The sequence below is a fragment of the Thermobia domestica genome, chromosome 6 (assembly GCF_964235325.1).
Source record: "Thermobia domestica chromosome 6, izTheDome1.hap1.1, whole genome shotgun sequence".
NCBI lineage: Eukaryota > Metazoa > Arthropoda > Insecta > Zygentoma > Lepismatidae > Thermobia > Thermobia domestica.
The window spans coordinates 98,884,260-98,907,753 of record NC_137459.1 but is presented as its reverse complement, the minus strand read 5'-3'; the positions used below and the strand labels follow the sequence as shown (position 1 = coordinate 98,907,753).

The window sequence follows — 23,494 nt, the reverse complement described above, 5'->3', positions numbered from 1 at the left end:
GACAATCATTGAGCTTAAAGAGAAGCAGAGAATTGGCTGTATCGTTGAATGTAGCTCAATCTATACTAAAGTTTATTTATATATATATATATATATATATATATATATATATATATATATATATATATATATATATATATATATATATATATAACCTCTTGATATTCTGCAATAAAAGTAACAACGTTTCTGAATTTTCCTATATATAGTGACATGAATACTCGAAATTTGTAATTAAAAAAATATAGTGTACATTTCATTTTGAGTGTGGTGTCGCTTTCAACAGCGAGGTTATATGAGGCATGGACCTACTCTTAATGTGGTATACGAATCATATGATCTCTCGCTGAGAATTGAACCTGGATGTCTTACCCTAAAGGCGTGTACGCTAACCGCTAAGTTACGAATGATCACAATCTAGGTACAGTATATATATAGACCATCTTCCTACAATCGTTTAAGACTTTAAAGTTTAGGAGCATACTTACAAATTATAGATTGGGCTTACGTTGACACTTGAAGCAAGAGGCTCATTGTTACTCAGTAAATACCTGACTGTGTCATTATCAGAAAATTGAGGTAAATTCACCACTATATATTCATACACAAGTGGATTACCTAAAAGAGAAATGAAACACATTAGAACTTGTTTAACTGAAAAAAAAGCTTTAGTACCAAAAAACAAACGCATGGACTCTCTCTCTCTCTATCTCTCTCTCTCTCTCTCTCTCACACACACACACACACAAGCACACACGCACCTCATATATATACACACAGAGAATTATCAATTTAATAGATGCATTTGAATAGGGCAATTTTCCAGGTTGAAATGGGTTGGACCATCTTTCAACCTAAGAACAGCTCTAATAAGACATGTAATGGAGTCATAGGGGTCCTAAATGGTAGTTAGCAGAATATTACATCATTTCGCGTGCAATGTATTTACCGGTTCCGTGAGAGAGAACACAGGCGGATTTTTGAGTCGAATTTGTATCTTCAAAACGTCCCATATATGTTCAATTATGGTCAGAAGGGGATTGGACGGGCTAGAGCATGTGTTTAATTTCATCTCGATGTTCCAGAAACCACACTTCGATAGATCCAATTGTGTGAATGGACACATTATCATCCTGGAATATAGCGTAATTGCCTGGAGAGAACATTTGGACCGTACGATGCACATAGTTCTATAAAATGGTGACATAAATACGGGAAGTTACGCGACCGATGAGAGTCATCAGAGGAGTCACTGAAAACCAGGATATTGGGCTTCACAGCTTCACAAATCCGCCGCCGTGTTTCACGGTTGGGCGGAGAAACTGCGTATCATACGCATTTTTGGGAAACTGTTACATACAAACAGGCCTGTGGTTTGCAATAACATGCACGGTGACTCATCCGACTACCTCACACGTTTCTGGTCATCAGCAGTCCATATTGCACGACCTTGGTACCATATGTTTCGTGCTAAAGCGTGAAACCCGACCGTGCAACCCGACCTTGTATGCCTATGTTATGCAACTCGCAGCAGATTCTAATTGTCGACAGGCTGTGGGAGGTGTTGCGTTAGTTTCTCCGGCACTTGCATCATAGTCGTACACCGGTTCTGAGTGGCAATCGCTTTAATGCTGGGCTGGACCTGTCACTGGGGGTTTTTTCCGTCCGTTGTTCCTCTTCACCGATGTGCTTTAGAAGTTAGTTTTGTAAGCCGTCATCACTTTGGTCACTATCTCTCGCGGCGTATCTAACACATTTTGCACTTTCGTCGCGCTCGCACCATCTAACCGAACGCCAACAATGTGCTCTCTTTGAAAATCAGAGAGATCGCACATTTTACATTATCACCGCCTGGCAGTTCACTTGATATTACCGCTCTACTGTTCTTCATGTAGTATATAGTTTGCCCTAACACGTTACCAGCAGAAGCCTGGCGCTGAGGCCACTCTCTCACTGTTGCCAAGCCAGACATCCTACATATTTTCAACTCCAGATGTTTCGATTAAGTTTATATATGTAGAGTGAGTTTAACAACTTGATTCAACTGTAGGGGCCGCGGTGGCTCAGTGGTAGAGCGTTCACCTCTGGTGTTTGGGGTCTTGGGTTCGATCCCAGCCCCCGCCAAGTGAACTTCGTGGTGGACAAACACCGTGTGCATGGGTTTTCTCGGGGTTCTCCCGTTTCCTCCCACTTTCTTCATTCCACCATTTCATTCATTAGTCAACATCACCGTCTCCTTTAGCCTAACCGGCATAACCGTGGGACGTAAAACAAAGATTTCATTTCATTTTAATTTTTGATTCAACTGTGTAATGTTTAAACCAATAGATTAAAAATAGTAAAATTATGTACGAATCGAACACCACTAGGAATAAATAGTTTGGTATATGACACCATACCGACAAAGTCTACATATTGAACGAAAACTTAGACTACCAAATTTTATTACTCATTGCTGCATACTAAGGACGCTACAGTTTCCCAAATTTTCAAATATTTGGAATCTCCTACCACACTAACGACACAAATGAGACCAACGAGGTAACGCACATTCAAAGTTCTTTAGTATTTAATACCGTATGAACTCCACATTGTAACAAAAACATTTCTCCTGAGTGGCTGAAAATGGCGGGGTATGATCACGTGACCTAGGTTATTGATCCCGTTCATATGGTATGAAGTCGTAGTGTCATGTGACCTTCGATCATTCACCACAGTCACGTGATCTTTGGGTCATTGACACTACTGACGTGGTATGTCACAACGTCATGTGACTTCCTAATTTTGGAAGGGGTTTTGTGTATTATAAATATAGTTTTGGTAGTTTTGGTAGTCCTAGCTCGTTATCTTGGATAGTTAAAAAATTGTCAAAAATTGAAATTTTTCAGGGTTATTGGAGTTATTTTTCCTCTATGATGGATGTTTAGTAACTATAAAGGTATACCTCGCTCTCTTTCACGGTTATTGAGAGCCAGTTACGTTCCCATGTTGTTTCTTCCAATAGGCGATGGGTGGCCAACCCTGCACCACTCACGTACTAACATATGGGTGCCTACGGTACAAGCAAATAACTCTGACTGGCTGTTGCTAGTCAGATTTCCTAGGTCACGTGAAGCACAAACATACGAATCCGATTTATTGTTTCAATTACATCTTCCAGGACACGCGAGTATGCATATACAGGCAAATCGCTTTGAATAATTGTTGTCATTTACATGGCCTAAGTCGTAGTTTATTGTGTAGTTTGGAGCGAGAGTTTATGTCTTGAAAAGTTGAGAATGAGAAATGATGCATCTGTGGTTATCCCTTGTGTAATCTGGAAGAAGGTGAAGGACTTATGTATTTAAAAGTAGCGAACGAGAAGGGATGCTTTCGTGGTTTCAACGTGTGACGTCATGCTTAGACAAGGTTACTGTGATTGAAGTAAAAGTTCAGTTTTGAAAGAAAATGGATACTTTTGATAATTTGATGTTAAAATGGTGGATAAAAATGGTCATTTGAATGAAGATAATGCTATTTTATAGCATATGAACCGTATTGGTGTCTAAAATGCCATCCTTAAGTTTACATATGATTCCTATGAATAAGTACTTCACTCTTATCCAGACTACGAAGGTGCAACTGTGCTTAATATAATTCTATATAACTTTCAGTTTTGGTCCTCCATAAAGCACTAGTCATCTTCTTCAGGCACAAGCTTCCAGTGACTAACTGAACTAAATGTGCATGCCTATTATGCTTCACATCTACCATGTATCGTCACTTCTCATGAGCTACTTTTCATCACATGCCTTTTCCATCCTTCTTATCACATGATATGTTGTCCTACGGCTTAGTATCTGAAGCCAACAGAATGTTTTGTTTCCAAACATACTTATCACACTACATCTTTTGTAGTAAGCTAAAACCGTGTCACAAGCTTCAACAAGTAACTACCTGTACCTGTCTTAAAGGTCTTCACTACAGCAAAATTAAACTACCGCTAATTTTCGAGTTTTTCTGTAATATCTTCAAAACAAATAAAAATATTCGAAAAGCAGAAACGTAGTGAACTAGACAATAAGATTTTGCATGTGATACCGTTACCACAACTTATCTATGTACTTTCGATTTGCAACTGTAGCAATATTTACGGGTACTGTAAATAGCGGTATACCAAAAGCAAATAGGTGAATTGTGGTAAACGGATCACATGCAAAATCAAATTGTCTAGTTCACTACGTTTCTGCTTTTCGAATATTTTTATTTGTTTTAAAGATATTACAGAAAAACTCTAAAATTAGCGGTAGTTTAATTTTGCTGTAGTGAAGGCCCTTAACATGTAGAAAATTGAATTTTTGCCTATGTTGACTGCAATACCTGACTGCAGATGTAATGGAAGGTCCATAGTATACAGTTAATCACAAAACCTAAAGATCTATGTTAAATTTTGTATGCTAAAAGAATTATTCATAGTAACAGTCTCATTCTCTAAAATGGTTCTTTCGTTAGGTTTGTAATTTTTCAACACACATAAATTTTCAAACTAAATTCTTTGTGTGAATTTTAAACGATTTCATCGTGTAAGTTATTATAACTAAATATTTGGTGCAAACTTTGTCAAACCGATTTTTTTTGTGTGTAAAATTCTTCGAAACAATTTTTGTAAAATTTTCAAAAAATACTTTTGTGTAAAGAATTGTTCGTGTATTTTTCAAACAAATTTTCGTGTACTTTTAAAAATAAATTTTATTTTGCTTTTAGACAAAAATGTGTTTACAAAATATGATAAACGAAAAATTTAAGCGAACAAAATTTGAAACTAATTTTTTGGTACACAATTTTTTTATAAACTACATTTTTTGCAGACAATAATTTGAAATTATTCTTTTCTGGGAAAAATATATATTAAACCAAAAAAGCTTAGCAAATAGATATTTTGAAGATAAACAAGTGTAGCAATTGAAAATTTTCAAATTAGAATTTTATCGATATAAATTATTTACGCTAAAATTTTTAACAAAAAAAATTGAACTAAAATGTTATTTAAAAAAGATGTTAAAAGAAAAGTCGTTTAAAAAATCAAAACAAAATTTCGTTAAAAAAATTTGTATTGGAAAATTTTAAATCGTTTATTTTGTTTTCAAACGAAAAAGTTAAACAGTTAACTGAAAAAGTTGTTTTAAATGCCCTCTATGTGTGAAAAAATTTCAAGGGACAGTTGAGACGTTTTATACACAAGGAATGTGAATGACAGAGTTGGAGGGCACTATTCTAAGAATATTTGCCGAAAGTAAAACTAACAAACAGTTCAATGATAATGGCTTTAATGAATCGTTTTTCAATGTATCGTGTAGGCAAAAATTCCATTTCATTATTATAACGTATTTCTTTTGAACTGCCAAATGTAATGACATGAATCTTGAATGTGGCGAATTTTGTTTTAAAAACTACAAATACGCCATTCAATAATAAATTCAATCCAAAAAAGTAGGCGAAGTAGGCACACAATATTATTTATATGTTATGATTTGTAATAAATAGTGGTTCAATTAATTTCATGTTAGCCAATGTTTCCAATTTGAGTACTATGTAATTTTCAAAATTTATCTTTGTGTATACATATTATATGTACACTGCTGAAAACACTATACCCCTTATACATTGTCCGATTTGAAGAATAGTCGTAGCACTTAAGAGTATGAAGATCTCAGTTTAAAGGTCTTATCACCGTCACTCTAGACAGCAAGCGGACCGCGTTGTTTGTAGAATGCATACTGCTATCAGATTGAAGGTTGTCAGACAAGACTACGAGTACTTTTTGTCTTGAACACCATCTGTGTGTCTAATACCAGAATGACGCTAACGTACGCCTATTGTATAATAAAATGACTTCGAATGTAGACCTATAGCAAGGCCGCGACAGGCTAGGTAGTCATTCTATAAGATTGCTACTTGAATTTATTATGATATGTCGTTGATCCATCAGTGGTATACTAGACAAAACGTAGAGGGCTCCCGCAATATATATTCCTCCAATGTCTTTGCGACGCACCAACAAGCACATGGGCAGACAAACTGTTAGGGCCGCTCTAAATAACAGGGGGTTAACTTTCAGTGGTATAAAAGTTATTGTTGATTTACATGCGAGTATACAAATATTAAACCATTGACTGTTGAAATCAGGTCTGAAATCATACGTTTCTCTCGCCCGATCAACTCTGGTACTCACTTATCACCGAGAAAGTTTTACTTGGTTTTGGGACTGATTGCAGTAGTAATTAGATTGTTCTGTAAGGAGAGTTATAATTTCTGTTTCGGACACAGTCATGGTCATGTGCCAATTCGTACACTTGCAAAAGAGTGAGAAAGTCCATTATGTGTTTACATTCAGTTTACACAACACATACGTACCATTCTGGTTTATACCGTAGTAATAAACTATGAATATCGCTCGCCCCTTGTACTCATTTATAACAATATGACTGTCGTGCTCTCGTGACATTACAGTCTTTTACTTTGATACTATTTTGATATTTTCCTGGATTGTATCTTCCAACAGGACAGTTTGTGACTATACCTTCAGGGGAACCCAGTGTGTTGTATTCAATATAGATGTTCTACTCTTGTTTGCTAAGGGAGCGCGGTGGCTCAGTGGTAGAGCGTTCACCTCCTCCAGTGCTTGGGGTCCCTGGTTCGATCCCAGCTCGCGCCGTGTTGACTTTGTGGTGGGCAAACACCGTGATCGTGGGTTTTCTCGGGGTTCTCCCGTTTCCTTCCACTTTCTTCATTCTACCATTTCATTCACTGCTCAACATCACCGCCTCCTTTAGCCTAACCGGCATATTTATGGAACGTAAAACCCAAAGATTTCATTTCATTCCTTGTTTGCTAAGTCTTCTTACCTAAGCCTTATCGAGCACATATGGTCTTACACTTACTAGACTTGGTGATCATTCAGTTTAAAAAACGTGCATTGCGAGCGTCGTATACTAGACCCTAAATTAGTACTGAGCATCTGTGGGAACGGTTACATACTAGAGCAGCTCCTTATCTGGTCGCTCTTGGTGGTAGCACGTACTATCAAGGTGAACCCTATATAACATGTTCGGGATATTCTAGGGCACCATGTTGGGATCACTTACACCTAGAATCGCCTTTTTTTTACTTTTTTAAAAGTGTTTTTAGACTGTCCTTAATGTAACAAATTACGCATACAGGCGATTTAACATATTTTGGGGGAGTAATTTTGTTGTTCATTGGCGTTTCGTTGCGTCTCTGACGCTGGTGGGCCGCTGGTGATATAATTTTCAAAACGGAAGTGTGGCCACCGCGGGTCATCGCTGCGTCGTCGTTAATATTTGGAGAAATTTCTCTAGTTGCCCATCGGTGGTTCTCCGACGCCTACGACATGGGAAAATTTCTGCTAAGTGTTCTTAACCCTATATAACGTGTTCGGGATGTTCTAGGTTGCCATGTTGAGATCACTTCTACCTATAGTCACCTTGTTGCCTACAAACATTGGAGTAGCTCTAGGAATTTCTAATAGTTGTTATTAATGCTGCATAACATGTTCGGGATATTCTAGCATCATATGGGCTCGCTTCCACTTACAATCAATAACTTTCTTGTATACCAACATTGGCGTAGCTTGGGAAATTCCTACTTGGTGTTATGAAATATATTTCTACTAGTATACGATGTTTGTTCAAAAAGTATCCTAACTTCTTTGCCTGGCATAAACAATGTATGCAGGAAAGCGTGCTTTGACGCACTATGTAGGTGATTCCAATTCTTATTCTTATTACTGTTTTCAGCCGGTAAAACCAGTCAGTTGCCGGCCGGAAGAACGCCGATGAGTGAGGGGTGTAGGTGAACGACGCCGAAATTTCATTTTTGACAAAATGACTGAATACTTTGAACAATGCTACTACATTAAATTTTGTTTCAAGCTTCAAAAATCACAAGTGCAAACGATAAACGAGATTTGGCAGACGTTTGGAGACGAAGCAATAGGCTTCAAGGCTTCTGGGACGAAGCATTTGATACATATTTTGTGTCTGTTTGTGTGTGTCAAACGCAGCATGCTTATGTTTTTGAGGCTTTCTACTCTCCCGGTAAGCCTTTATGTGATTTCTGTTTTTCTCCTCAAGCTGAAAATACCCCTGAAGAGAACCAGATTTCAGGCTAAGAGGACATCATGGTGAATGCTACGGACAAGCTGAGCACAATTCCAAAAGAGGTATTCCAAGGTATGTTGTGATAGCCTAAGGTGACTACTTTGGAGGAGATTAATATAATATTATGGTATCTGAATACACATATTTTTAATTTAATAGTTTATCTAATACTACTATTTCAACTTTTTAAATACTCCTGATGTTTTCATAAGAAAAAATGGATATTTCTCTGAAAAAGTGCCTGCTTTAAGTAATGTAACGTTCTAAATCTTTGCTTACTGTCCATTATTCCATTTACTATGTCAACTCTGCTCGTTTTGCTGAAAGTTCCGGGATGAATATTTAATGCTACGTTGGAGATAATCTGCTTCCTAATTCCTTCATATTCTTTCTCCTGCTCCTTTGTCTCAGCTGAGAAATCAGATTCCGTTCTAAACGTATCATTAGCCACGCCTTCTTCCACAGTATTAAATTTGGAATGCATGCTAATGTCACCTGAAACTGAAACATACGTCAATGTGATAACATTTCCAAAAATGATAATAAAACGGAGCATAACATAGTTTATTTTGCAATACTTTTCAAACAAATTTTACTAAGATTGAACACTACTTGTTTGAAACACAATAATAATATTTCTCTTAAAGCAAAATATTAATGCTACTAATATGGTGTTAATCTGGTATACTTTCTACGAGGCACGTCTTCGGTAGCGAATGTTCTAATGCGGAACTATAGAACACGTATTATTCTTCAAAAAATTAAGCATTAAAATATATAATATACAAATGCAGTATATACACGCTGGGTTCCTTATCTTGGTCCGATATTATAATTTTTAACTAACAGGATATAGTAAGGTATATTCGTGATAGTTTGCTATAAAGTTCATATAGGTCATAGAGGTTAAAATCTAAGTGAAAATCAAGGCGAATTGGTCCATACTATGCTGCTATAATATTTACACTGTATATAATTTGTGGATATACAAATTAAGTGCATAAAATGCCATGACGTTCAGGTAGTTTCGTGAGTAGTAATGTGAAAATGAAATGAAATTTTTGAGTTTTACGTCCCACGTTATGCCGGCTAGGCTAAATGAGACGGTGATGATGGAATAATGAATGAAAATGGGGGAACGAGGAAAGTGGGAGTAAATGGGAGAACCCCGAGAAAACCCACGCACACGGTGAGAGGTAATGTGAGTTGCACGTGATAATAGCTTGGTATAGTCATGAAAACATTGCAATTGTTAAAAAACAGAAAGCACAAACACAAAGGAAAAATTATTATTATTGAGTGAAAGAACTAAATAACAATATCTGAAATCAGTAAGTCCAGGTTTGAAGTGTCTTTTGCGAGAAATAAGCTGATTCTAGTTTACATTTCAAGCGCTCACTAATCAGAAACAGTAGTATGGATATGTAAATATGTCTCATCGACTCTCAATAGCACTAGCAAAGAAATTGGAATAATGAGTAATTAGGTTTATCGTAAAAATATACAGTTTGTTTGAGTGACTTCTTTTAACATTCATCCTTCATCAGAGCTGAATTATTATCGGAAGGAAACACACGTAAATATATCGGAATAGATATCCTGTTTTGAAGAAATTTTTTAAGGCTGCGCTACTTCCATATCTTTTGAGACTCACAATCTGCTAGTATCGGAAGTACAAACCTGGTTAAAGGCAATTAAGGAAAATGGTAGGAGAAATCGAAAATGGAACTTAGAGCGACTAAGAAGTATGGACAGTGATGCGAAAGAAAAGATTGAAGAAAAATTCTGTGCAATGGGCAATATGGTGGGCACTGTAGAAAATAGTTGGGGAAAAGTCAAACAGATTCTATTTGACACACTCCACAACAACATTGGCAGGAAACCACGGATATAACTGAAGCGACGCTTAAGAAGACAGAGGAACGCAGAAGGACAAAAACCACGGATATAGAAGAATACAGAAGGATGAATAATGAATTGAGAAGAAAGATTGATAAAGCCAAAGAAAAGTACATGGAACAAATGTGTGAAGAAATAATGGAACTTCATTGGCTCGGTAGATATGATCTGATGTATCACAAAGTATAAGACTTCGGAGAAAAACTGAGCTCCCTCGTGGCTAAGCGGTTAGCGTACGCGCTTTTGGCGTGAGAGACCCGGGTTCGATCCCGGCGGGAGCGCATGTGCTTTGGATTCCACTTTAATCAGTAGGTCCATGTCTCATATAGCCTCGCTGCTGAAAGGGACACTAAACTAATATCAACTCAACTTAACTAGGTGCAAAACTAACAAAAGTATACACACGTTGGAATCGAAGATCAACAAATCGTTTTATCATATAGTCACTGAACATTAAATAATCCTTAGAATTTGCAGGGAATACATAAAAGATCTGTATGACCAGAAGAACTGCCCAAAAGATATTGCAATCGAAGGAGAGGAAGAGGTGGAAGATGAAGAAAAAGGACCCAGTAGATTGAAAAGTGAAGTAATATAAAGGTAACCAAGAAAGTTCTGTCGCTTTTTGTGGAGGTATGTGTTCAATTGGCCCTCACACCGTGAGTTGAATGCGAATGGAGATAAGTCGAAGGTCAGTTGTTGGTGTGGGTATATCCAACATACTACCTGGTTGTGGCAGTTCAGTTACACCATGAACTTGCGTAAGGATATAGTGAACATAGGACCTCCACAGAGAGTCATAAGGGAGTGTATGCTGTAGGAGTTCAAACTGGGGCCAAACGCCGCTGCAGCAGGGCGGAAGACATATACCAAGTCTTTGGTGAGGTTGTCGTGACTACGAGGACAATGCAGCGGTGGTTTAACAAGTTTAAGGACGGTGACGAAACACTCGAAGACGCACCACGTGCCGGAAGAAAAACACATGTACAAAATGAAGATCTTCAGGCAGCAATTGAGGGGAACAGTGGCCAGACATGTGATGAACTGGGACTACAGTTCAGTGTGAGTGGAGAAACCATTCGGCAGCACCTCCATCAATTTGGGAAGCACTACAAGCTGGGACGATGGGACCCACATGATTTGACTCCGGGCCAGAAGGTAACGCCAGCAGACACCTGCGTTTTTTGCTGTCTCGTCTGAGGAAAGAGGCATTACTGGACAGGGTGTTGACATGTGATGAGAAACAGGTTCTGTACGAAGGTCCACGGCGCCGTCATCATTTCTTAGCACCCCATGAACCGGTTCCAAAGGAGACGAAGCCACGACTGCACCAGAAGAAGATCCTCCAGTGTGTTTGGTGAACTGCTCCCAGCATCGTGCATCGGAAACTGCTATCAGCTAGCCAGAGCATCATACAACTGTGTACTGTCAGCAGTTGAGCCGTGTTTAAGAAAACCTCATAACTCTGGATCCAGCACTTCTGAATTTCAAAGGGGTCCTCCTGTTACAGGACAACGCTAAGCCCCAAGTGGCTAGGATGACCTGGGGCATCATCCTACGTTCTGGATGGGAAATATTATCGCATCTGCCATACTTCCCGAACATTGCACTGTCCGATTATCACCTGTTCCATTCCTAGAACAATCACCTTACTTAGAGGACACCAGTTCAAATTCCTAGTAGATGAGCAAAATGCACTTGATACATTTTTGGCTTCACGACCCACTAAGTTCTACCGCGATAGAATCCATGACCTTCCAGAATGTTGGCAGAAGGTCGTTGATGTTGATAGGGGCTATTTTTTGTCTTCCAGGTACGTCTTAAGTGATTTATCGATGCACGAAGGTTGTGTGTGAAAAAGCGATAGAACTTTCTTGATTACCTTTATACAAACCATCAAAGACATGCGAGGGAGGAAAGCCACTGGAGAGGGTGACATACCAGCAGATTGCTCAAGGCATTAGGAGACAATGCAGTGAAAGTACTGACAAAATCTACCTTAGTGGAGAATGGCTAAAATATTTTCTTGATGTTAGAATGATTGCACTACCCAAGGAAAAGCAAACAAAGAAGTGCAATGATCACAGAGCTATTAGCCTCATTTCCCACTATGAAAAGATTATAGACTGAAATAGTGTGACATCACATCCGTCTCATTGCCATGGTGATCGTAGTTTCATTTTATGAACAATATTGTAAAGTACCCAAAATCCTTACATGTGTTTGTCTAATTTATGTTGTTTATCATAAAACAAGGAAGTTATAGTCATACTGATTAGAAAAAAAAATAAAAACAGATAACGTCGGCATCACACCACAATTATAGGAAGTTTTCCTATACGGAAATAAGGAAGTAAGAGATTGCAGAAAGAGACCTGAGCTAAGCTCTTCGCCACAACCAGGAAGCACCTGAATCCCGGAAAGGGGTTGTGCTGGTTGAGGACGGAGACTAGAATCGGGGAGTTATAATTAAGATTGGAGAGTGGAAGGACATCGTTTGGAGTTGAACTGAGCTGAACTACCTGTGAGTACTGCATCTATTTGCGATGTTAGATAACCATAATGGTTAAGTTTCTGTGCCATTACGATGTAGTAGATTTCTATAATTAAGACCATTTCGAATCCTAATAGCTTGAGGTGTGATGTCGAAAATATCCAAAAGTAATTGAGTATTTCATTTCTTATCCTAAGACGATTTGTTAAATTCATCCTCGAGTTGTCTAAATACACGGTGTTACAAATTTCAGATGAGCTACGCTCTGCCCCCAAATATAAAAAGTTTCTAAGATACTAAATCATTCCGGTTAGAAATTTGTAGCACACGTTATGGTGCAAGCATCCGGTTTTATCCATTTATGGGTAAAATTAAGATTCCGGACAACATTAATTAGATTATGGTCATTTACCACATATGTTTCGATTTCGGAGATCTCGCTTATTTTATAGGCCATTCAAGTTACATTAAATTAGATACATCATGCTTGATTCCGATGCCTCATACATATGGGAATGTAGCGTATCACGCGTAGTTTAAATTATTTAGACGATAACATCAGTTTGTCAAGTTGAGTAAAAGGAGTTTCATGTTTTTTTTCTCTCTCTCATAGTATTCTGAAATTACAGACGTCAGTTGTTATAATGCTATATAGTCTTGCGAGATTCATTTCCTCTTGTTACTAAAGAAACGGACAATACACCAAGATTCTTGTTGTCATATAGGAATTTGCTACATTTACAAACTAATGGTCAGTGTACTTTGCTTAGGTTGCAAAATTAGCCGCAATGAGAAGGTTTATTTTCTGTTCGTATATAGGATATGAATAATACTTCCAGCAGTGATACAGAACATTCAGACGGACAATTTAGAACGTTAAGATACAAAAAGATTCCAATAAAAGTAAAAATCCCTCCCCTAAAACGGAAATACAATAAGTCTAAGAAAATGCAGGGACAACACAGTGAAGGTCAGGGAGCTCAAAATCCTATTGTTAATGTATACAATTCCCATTATCCAGTTCCGAAATTTAAACCACACAAAATCACGATACAGCAGTTCTTTGATGAATATGATGACTGTGTACGGTTAAATAATTGGACTGATAAAATAGCAAAACAAATGATAATCACCGCGTTTCCAGGGAAACTAAAAGAACAATTGCGAACTTTGTTAAAGAGAAAGAACATTACAGATGAAACAACCTACGCGAATTGTAAAGCTGAGATAATTAAATGTTTCAAGAATGCTAGAGATAGTGTAGATTTTTTCTCTACCGTACGGAATAGGATTCAGAAAAAGCATGAACCCATTCAGTCGTTTGTTTATGATATTTTATCCATGGTAGACAAACATGCTCCGACTTTGACAGAAGAGCAGATCATTTCAATCATTACAGCAGGGTTGAAACCGTACTATATTCAACACCTAGGTTATGAGTCTTTTGACACTTTAGATGCGTTTATCCAGGCTCTCTATACGTTAGAAGCAAATGAATGTAAAATTAGAAATAGGAAAAAGAGAGAAATAGATGCACGTATTAAGAAAGCGTATAAGAAGAAGTGTAGAAAAGGGAAATGTAGGTGTTCGTTATCTGATTCTGAATCAGAATCTACGGTTACTGACAGTTCTTCGTCCGAGTCCGAGGACGAGATTACGTCACATAGGCACAGGAAAAATAAAAGGAAATCAATTCGAGAATTAGTAGAGAAACAACAACACAGAGCAGAACACTCGGAAACTCAGAACACAAACACACATTCATCATCATCTCAAAGTAGCGAGGTTACATCTTCCATTAGCCAGTTACAGAAAGAAATAGAAAAATTGTCGCTGAGAATCGAAGGCGGTTCTTCAGATTCGCAAAAGTTAAACACCAACTGTGCGCAAAATAATTATCAATCCCATCAGAATAACAGAAATAATTTTCGAGGTAGTAAGAGAGGCAATTTTAAGAATAATCAGGGTAGAAACAATACTCAATACAACAATTTTAGAGGGAAAAATAACAATTTTCGAGGCCGTGGTGGTCGCGGTAATTTTAGATCAGGACGCGCAAATTATCATAACAACCAGTGTTGTTGTCATCATACTATTGTGCCTCATGTACAACAAGTACCTAGTTTTAATCAAATGCAGGGTGTACATCACATGCAAAGTAATGGTACAACATATTATGTTCCTGTACAAAACCCTTCCCAAATGAATCAGGTACAGGGAACTCATAATTTAAACTGACAACGTCTGTACATGCAGACGGTGGATGTACAGATAACAAGAAAAAGGGCCCACCCGTAGATATTAATAATACTAGTATACACCGTCAATATAAACAAAATAATGTTCAGGGAGAAGAGATACAGACTCCATTAGAAATTGAAGGGGACATGGTTAGATTTACAATTCAACTGAGAAAGAAACCATTAAAAATAATTGCAGATACGGCAAGTACAATATCAATTTTAGATAAATCATTGCTATCTCCTAAAACTAAATTGTCACAGGAAATTACGAAAGTTGTTGGTGTTTCATGTGAACCTATAGAGCTGAAACACACAGCCATAATCAAATTTCTAATTAACGGTCGATCCTTTCATCACAGGTTTAGAATAGTGGAAAATTTTGGTCCGAAAGCTCTTTTAGGAAATGACTTCTTTATTTTTCATAACGCCGGTATTGATTACCTTAATAAGATGCTATCTTTGTTTAGATATGGAAAGCCTCCTCGTAACACACAACAACAGAGTAATACGGGTCATCAGGTTTCAGAGCCAATATTTTGTTTGTTGACAGAGGCATATGATCCAAAGTTTGTCATTCATAAGAGGACGTATCTTCCTCCAAGGACAAGAATAATTGTTCCACTTAAATGTATTAATTCGAAATCAAGTCAAGAAGTGATTTTAGAGCCAGACATGTCTATAATTGAGAAACTAGGAATTTTAGTGCCGCGAGCTATTTTAAATAAAAACGAACCTGTAGTTGAAATTATTAACCCTTTAGTCACAAAAGTCGTTCTTCATAAGAATTTTGTAATCGGAAAAGCGGAAGACGTTCAAATTGAAGAGTCAAATCAATGTTGTCAATCAATAGATGAAAATTATGTGGATGAGGAATTATTACGGGAAGGACAACAGTTATTCGAAATTTCTAAATTAAATATTGGTCAAGACGCCAGTCCTGAATATAGAGAAAAAGTAATAGACCTCTGCTACCGCTTTGCTGATGTGTTTACGTGGAATCCTAACAGGATCGGAAAAGCAAGACATTTTCAATGTAAAATTGAACTTAACACAGAAATTCCGTTTTCACGCAAACAATTTCCAATTCCACGTGCACTGAAATCGGAAGTTACGCAATTTATAAATACGTTATTGGAACAACGGGTGATACAAAGATCCAATTCGCCTTATAATTCTCCGGTTATGTTTCTTAGGAAACCGTCAGGAAAACTGCGCAAGATTATTGATCTGAGAGAATTGAATTCACGAGTTTTATATCATAGTGTTAGTTTACCTCCTGTCAGTGAAATACTGTCAACTATGTCAGGACACTTGTACTACGGATACTTGGATATTTCTAATGCCTTTTTCACATTAGAATTAGAGCCTCAATCAAGGAAATTTACATCATTTAGCATTCCAAATCTTGGAAAATTCGAATACCTTCGTATGCCACAAGGTTATGTAAATTCGCCTTTTTATTTTAATACGTTCCTGTCAGTTGTACTAGCTAATTTACAGCCCGACAATATAGCCTTATATGTGGATGATCTATTTCTATTTTCAAATTCTGAAGAGAAATTTGTAGAAGTTCTAGAACAACTGTTGCATAGACTGAGAATCTATGGTTTAAGAGTGTCGGTAGAGAAATCACAGTTTCTCATGAAAACAATCATAGCGTTGGGACACAAAATTTCAAAATTTGGGTTTGAAGTTTCAGACAGAATTTTGAAAACTATTGAAACTTATCCTCCACCTAAAAATACGAAAGAATTACGATCCTACTTAGGGCTTTGTAATTATATTCGGAAATTTCTGCCCAATTATGCAGAAATCACGGAACCGCTTCAAAAGCTCGTTCGTAAACGAGAAAGGTTTGAATGGACCGCTCAACATCAAGAAATCTTTGAACTTTTGAAACAGAAATTGCTAGCAGCCCCCGCTCTTGCACCGTACGATCAAAACAAACCCTTGTGCTTATATACTGACGGGTCAAGGACAGCAATTTCTTCAATTTTGCTGCAGACAGATGATGAAAATTCAGGTGAATGGTATGTTATCTCATACTACTCTCGTTTGTTAACAGAATCAGAGAAAAAATTGAGTGTTTTAGAAATTGAACTTCTAGCAATTATAGCTTCATTTCGAGCATTTCGTTACTTCCTGCTTGGAAGACATTTTTATCTGAAGACAGATTCAAGAGCTCTAACATTTCTGAAGACCAGTAAGAATTTGCCACCAAAACTTTTGAAATGGTATTTATATATATCAGATTATCAATTCACGCCAATACATGTAAAAAGTGAGCTCAATATAGCTGACGGACTTAGCCGTTACACACTACTTCCCGTACAGCCGGGAGATCTTTCAGTAGAAAATATCGATCAAGACAAATGTTTAGTGAATTTCACAGAGCCACAGGATATAGGCCGCTATCAAACAGAGGACACATTCTTTGGAGATATTTATAAATATTTAGAAACGGGTGAAGTTCCATCTAACACCAATGCAGTACGAATGTCGAAATGCTATGAATTAGTAGATGGAAAACTTTACCGAATACATAAGTTTGCAAACGTAGCCAAACGTTTACTATGTATTCCCTTTAAGTTACAAAACAAAGTGTTTGATATGATTCATAAGTCGCCATTAACCTCTGCTCATCAAGGTCAAACGAGAACATATAACTATGCATTGCATAGAATTTATTTTCCACACATGAAAACGTTCATTAGAAACAAGGTTAGAAGTTGCCCATCCTGTTTATTAAATAAGAGAGTCACTAAACCTCCAAAAATGTTACCACAGACATATGCTCAATCACAGCCTTTTTCTACTATCCAAATCGATCAGGTAGGCCCTTTCCCAATGTCTGAAAAGCATAACAAATACATTCTCATCACATGTGATCTTTGTACTAGGTATATTGTAACAGATGCTTTAATAGACTTAACAGCAGAATCAATTGCTGACTCGTTATATCGGAAAGTATTTCTCAAGTATGGTTTGCCAGAGAAAATTTTTTTGGACAGACTTCCCGGACACCGCAGTAAAATAATGGCCGAACTTTCAGAAAGGTTGAGAACCACATTGAATTTCATAGCTGTCAATCAGCACGAATCTTTAGGTTTGGTGGAGAAAACAGCAGACACTATTCAGCAAGCGTTACGACACTATGTATCGTCTAAAGGACACACATGGGACTTATTTTTACCAGCACTCACCTTTTCGTCAAATAATGTTACAAACGTGACAACAAAATTTAGCAATTTCTTTTTGCTACATGGTTATCAGCCAAGGTCATTGTTGGAAAATGAATTTCAGACTCCAGTGCAAAACATCGAAAATGCAGACCGCATTGAAGTTTTGAAAATGATAAGAGAAGAGGCTTATCAAAATATGATCAAGAATTATCAAAAGCAACTTGAGAAGTTTCTTGAAGAAAACAAACAAGCAGAATTCCAGATTGGGGATGTTGTCTTAGTGAAGGACCATCAGAAAAAGAAAGGGATCCCAGAAGTGTTCAGTCACAAATATGACAAGAAAGCTACAGTTGTAGGTTTCACTAACAGTGCGAACAAAATCGTCGTAGAATATCAAAATAAGAAGAATAACGTCAAACGTGATGAAGTGGACATCAGATCTTTAAAGAAGATTTCATCAGTAAGAGAAGAAGACGCTGAGACATAAACACCCATTAGCCTGGAAAGTAGGCAATTTGCTCCACAACACATTGGACGAAGAAAATTCTCCAAGATTTGCATCTATGGAAACAATTCAACATATACAACTAAGAAACATGATGAATAATATCAGCACCAAAGGACAAGCGAAGACGCTAGATGACACCCATAGACGCCGGTGGACACAGACGACGCCCAAAGAAGAAACAAGTTTCTACTATCAACTTAAGATGTTCCCACGCCGAAACTTTGAGAGTCAACCAGATCTTCAATCAACGAAAGATGACCACCAATAGAAGCGAAATCAAGAACCACTGGACGAATATCGAGATGGTACATTGGAAAAGAAGAGGATCATATGTTAGTCTAGAATAGGGATATTAGGTCACTCTGGTGAAAGCCTTTCGTATTGATTTCTTTTGTTCACTCAGCAAGTGCGAATAGACTGCGCGATAACAGTCTCTCTTCTTCGGACACCGTGAGTGTAAGTGCCTTACGGTTTTCCTTTTCGAACACAAAGGAATCAATACCCTTATTTTTCTTTCCTGGGACTATTCTATTTCTTTGATAAGCTAGTTAGGCCGAAAACTTTCTTATTTCGCGATATAGGAAATTAGAGAATTTACTATTTATAGACATTCAACAAACTTAGAGTGATTGCATTAATAAAAAAAAATCTTCAAAGATTTTTTTTCAATATTTATTCATATTATTTTTAATTAGTCGTTATTATATAGTAAAGTATACTACGAACATACATTGCTTTAGCCTAAAAAAAAAATTTTCTCTCCTTTTGTTGCAGGTCCACAAATATGAATTTACTAATTTTAATAACCATCATGACAGTACAACATACACTAGCACAACAAGACCCCTTGACACAGAAATCGCAATTCACCATTGGAAATTTGGGCATAGCATTAGCACAAAGGGGACTTAGCATTCATGTTTCCCAATATATCTATCAACCGTTGAACATTCACTTTGATTTACAGTTCGACACGGTCAAAAGGAATTCATGCACGCGATTCCACCAATATTTAGAATCGACTAAAGAAACAGATACCGAATTTAGACAAAAGATATTAAATTTAATCCCTTGTCATTTTATTATTTCGGAAAATAATTCTGTTTCTTGCCAGTCTAAAAGAAACAAACGATTTTTATTTGCTTCGTTACTAGGACTAGGAAGCTTAGCCCTTTCTTCCTATAACGCTTATCAATTACATCGTCTAAATCACGTAGTAGATAACCTTGAACGTCATGACAAAATCATGGAATTCGAACTTCAACAAATGAAAACCAATTTTAATAAAGCTCTTTCAATTCAGCATGACGTCATTCTCGCCATTCAAGGATCTTTTGAATCTTTGAAACTGGCAGTGACCACACAATATTGCAATTTTCTCACCCACGAAGCAAGTCTAATGGCTTTTATGACTACATACCAGCTTCATGAGGGAATTCTTCAAACTTTTGCAGATGTTTATCAAAATATTCTTTCTTTTCGCATACTAGATACGGACCATGCAAAGCAAATAATTGAACAGCATAGTCTATTGAAACATACAATTTTCAAACAGGACCTAGCTTTATTGTATTCGACTACTCATACGACACTTTTAGAATATAATATGGATTTGCAAGTTCTAACAGTACTTTTAAAAATACCCCTTATTTTACCTACGGATGTACGTCCCTTATTCCAGATTTCAAATTTAGGTTATTTACATCAGGACAAACATATTAAATTAGAACTACCAGAAATGGCCTATTTGAATGAAAAACAACTTTATCCTCTTTCTCATGAAAAATGCATTTGGAAAAGCTATCTCTTCCTATGTGATACGCCTCAAATATCAACTACACCAGTTTCTAGATGTATAACTGATCTGGTGTATAGAAATACAACGCAATCATGTACCGTAAAAGCATCTCAAACAAACTCCAAATTTATTTATCTATACACCCCAGTAGGTATTTTGTTTTCAGCATTAACAACTGTTCATGTTGTCTCTAGAAATGTCCAAACACCGGTTTATTCAAATTATTCAGACGATCAACACAGAGCTTATTTCTTATCTTACAATGCGTTCGATTCAGTGATTGCAAATCAAATAATCTTAGATAGTAGACATACCGTAGAAGTTACATATCATCACATAGAGTTACCTATAAATCTTTCATTTTCACAATGGGATGTAGGAAACCAATTTTACTTGGATAAATTACAGAACCTTTCTTCTCAACTATCGAATTTGACAGTGAACCCTACTATGCCAATATGGGCTCACTTTGATACTCATATTACTTATAGCATTGGAATTATTTTTATACTAGTAGGATTTCTATTACTAATTCTTATTGTAGCTCTAGTTATTAAAATGTACAAGCTAAATAAGATAGTAACTGAACTAAGTAATCATATTCACAGGCCTGAAAATGATTAAAGAAATAAACAATGAAATACAATATTGTTATTGAAACGTGAGTAGGCTATGAATATAAATTTTGCGAAGCAAATTTTCAAGTAGAGTCTACTTCACAGCAGATTACTAGGCAACAGGTATGCAAAACATCCTTCAAAGAAACTAGTTAATTAAAAAAAAAGAAAGAAAGAAAGAAATATTTGGTTATTATTAAAATTATGCTAAGCATATTTCAAAGAAGAATAACCAAGTAACAACTTCATTTTCTGAATCTTTTTTTTCTTTTGCCTTTCTAGGTACGCTCCACAATGCAATCATATACTTTCGTCATCCCAATAATTACTATTTTAATAATCATTTTAATAATTTTGTCATTTATAATATACAAATTATTCAAAATTAAATTAACCCCAAATAACGTTTCAAATTCACATATTCGATCTGTCAAATATGTTTCTTCAAAAACAGATTGACACGTAACCCCAGATTGTTCTTCGATACACCTCTATGATGATACATTAAATGTATATCCAACAATTAAGCCTTCTACGCCTGCTATAATTCTTAATGTTAATGGTATGTCAATGATTTTTTCTAACTTCGTGTTATTCAAACATTAAAAAAGGGACTCATTTCACTACTTCTAAGTAATGGTGCAGACTTAACAGTTGTGCTTGTCTTAATATCTGTAAATAAATGTATTTACTAAACGCATAAACAAAGACACTCAATAATCACTCCTACACAACAACATATCAACATCATCAACAAAAGAACAGCAACAGTAGCAGTTCCCCATAGATGCCTTATCTTCAATGCCAGATATCAACAATGGACCATGTGGACTGAGCCGAACAACAGGATCCTGAGGAATCTATGCTTTCAAAGGATTAAATACTACTACCAATTATCGAAGTGAGGACTTCAGTGATAATGACAATTAAATACATATGACAGAATACATACCTCCAAGTAACATGTATTCCAGTATAAGAAGGAACAGATGACGAAAAACACAAACTCATACATAACTAGTGAAATAAACTGAGTGTTTTGTTTCATTCAGAGTGCGAAGTGTTTTGTAACAATGTGTTTTTTTTTCTTTCTTACAGACAGGATACAGTGACATTAACCTACATTTATTGTAATATTACCTTGTCAGCAGAATACTCATGTGATACAAACAACATATATTCATATTATTGGTGACGGACAATGCTGGTGGTGGAACATATATACATACATACGAGTAAAAAGAAAACTCTATATATATACAGAGTGTTCGAAGATAATGGACGAACTTAATTATTATTTACTTTTTATGTTTATACAGGTGGACAGTAATCTTTTTTTTTCCTTTTTGGCACATAGAATCGTGCTCAAAATTTCGAGACAGGGGTAATGTAAAGTACCCAAAATCCTTACATGTGTTTGTCTAATTTATGTTGTTTATCATAAAACAAGGAAGTTATAGTCATACTGATTAGAAAAAAAAATAAAAACAGATAACGTCGGCATCACACCACAATTATAGGAAGTTTTCCTATACGGAAATAAGGAAGTAAGAGATTGCAGAAAGAGACCTGAGCTAAGCTCTTCGCCACAACCAGGAAGCACCTGAATCCCGGAAAGGGGTTGTGCTGGTTGAGGACGGAGACTAGAATCGGGGAGTTATAATTAAGATTGGAGAGTGGAAGGACATCGTTTGGAGTTGAACTGAGCTGAACTACCTGTGAGTACTGCATCTATTTGCGATGTTAGATAACCATGATGGTTAAGTTTCTGTGCCATTACGATGTAGTAGATTTCTATAATTAAGACCATTTCGAATCCTAATAGCTTGTGGTGTGGTGTGATGTCGAAAATATCCAAAAGTAATTGAGTATTCCATTTCTTATCCTAAGACGATTTGTTAAATTCATCCTCGAGTTGTCTAAATACAAGGTGTTACAAATTTCAGATGAGCTACGCTCTGCTCCCAAATATAAAAAGTTTCTAAGATACTAAATCATTCCGGTTAGAAATTTGTAGCACACGTTAATATGAGCTAAGAACCTAAGTACAAAGTGAAAACAATGACGTGTTAACTTCTGGACTACAAACATTAGAGTGAGAAAACACTTGTATATGTTTTAAAAAAAAACAAATGAATGAAACTACGAAAACATAGAAAAAGCAAGCAATTCGGTAAATAATGTGTTAAAATATGTCGACCGTTGAGAGTGAAATGTTTCCTCTGATATAGAAGATTTTGTGATTTATACATTTGAAGGTTACGTTAAGTGTCCAAATATACTTAGCTTATTTATTATCGGATGTTAAATTTAAATAATTCTGGAACATTTTTATTTAGTGCCATCAGTATCACACATTACATTCCAAACGTATAGGTCTACAGAAATAGTGTTTAAAACTTATGCTGAACCACTCATAATTGGATGTTTTCTGGTTGTACTATCAGTAGGAAATATAAGGAGAGATCTTATGCATGTTAACGGATCAAAAATTGGTCCAGATTGAAAATTCTCAGAATGCATATGGTTACAAGCTTTGTGTCCTTTCTTTTGATTGATTGTTTGTTTCGTTATTTTGTAGCAACTATGTGTTC

General features: G+C 36.4%; 1 protein-coding gene across 1 annotated transcript in view; it reads right to left on the bottom strand.

The window, feature by feature from the left end:
• The window catches only part of LOC145687711 (uncharacterized), a 99,247-nt gene that overhangs the window by 57,410 nt on the left and 18,343 nt on the right, over nt 1-23,494 (bottom strand). Inside the window, exons 2-3 of the mRNA XM_081761164.1 lie at nt 8,439-8,660; nt 489-618 (exon numbers count right to left, since the gene is read on the bottom strand). Coding sequence (XP_081617290.1) covers nt 489-618; nt 8,439-8,643 — 335 coding nt within the window. The 5' untranslated portion in view covers nt 8,644-8,660. The remainder of the gene's footprint in view (nt 1-488; nt 619-8,438; nt 8,661-23,494) is intronic.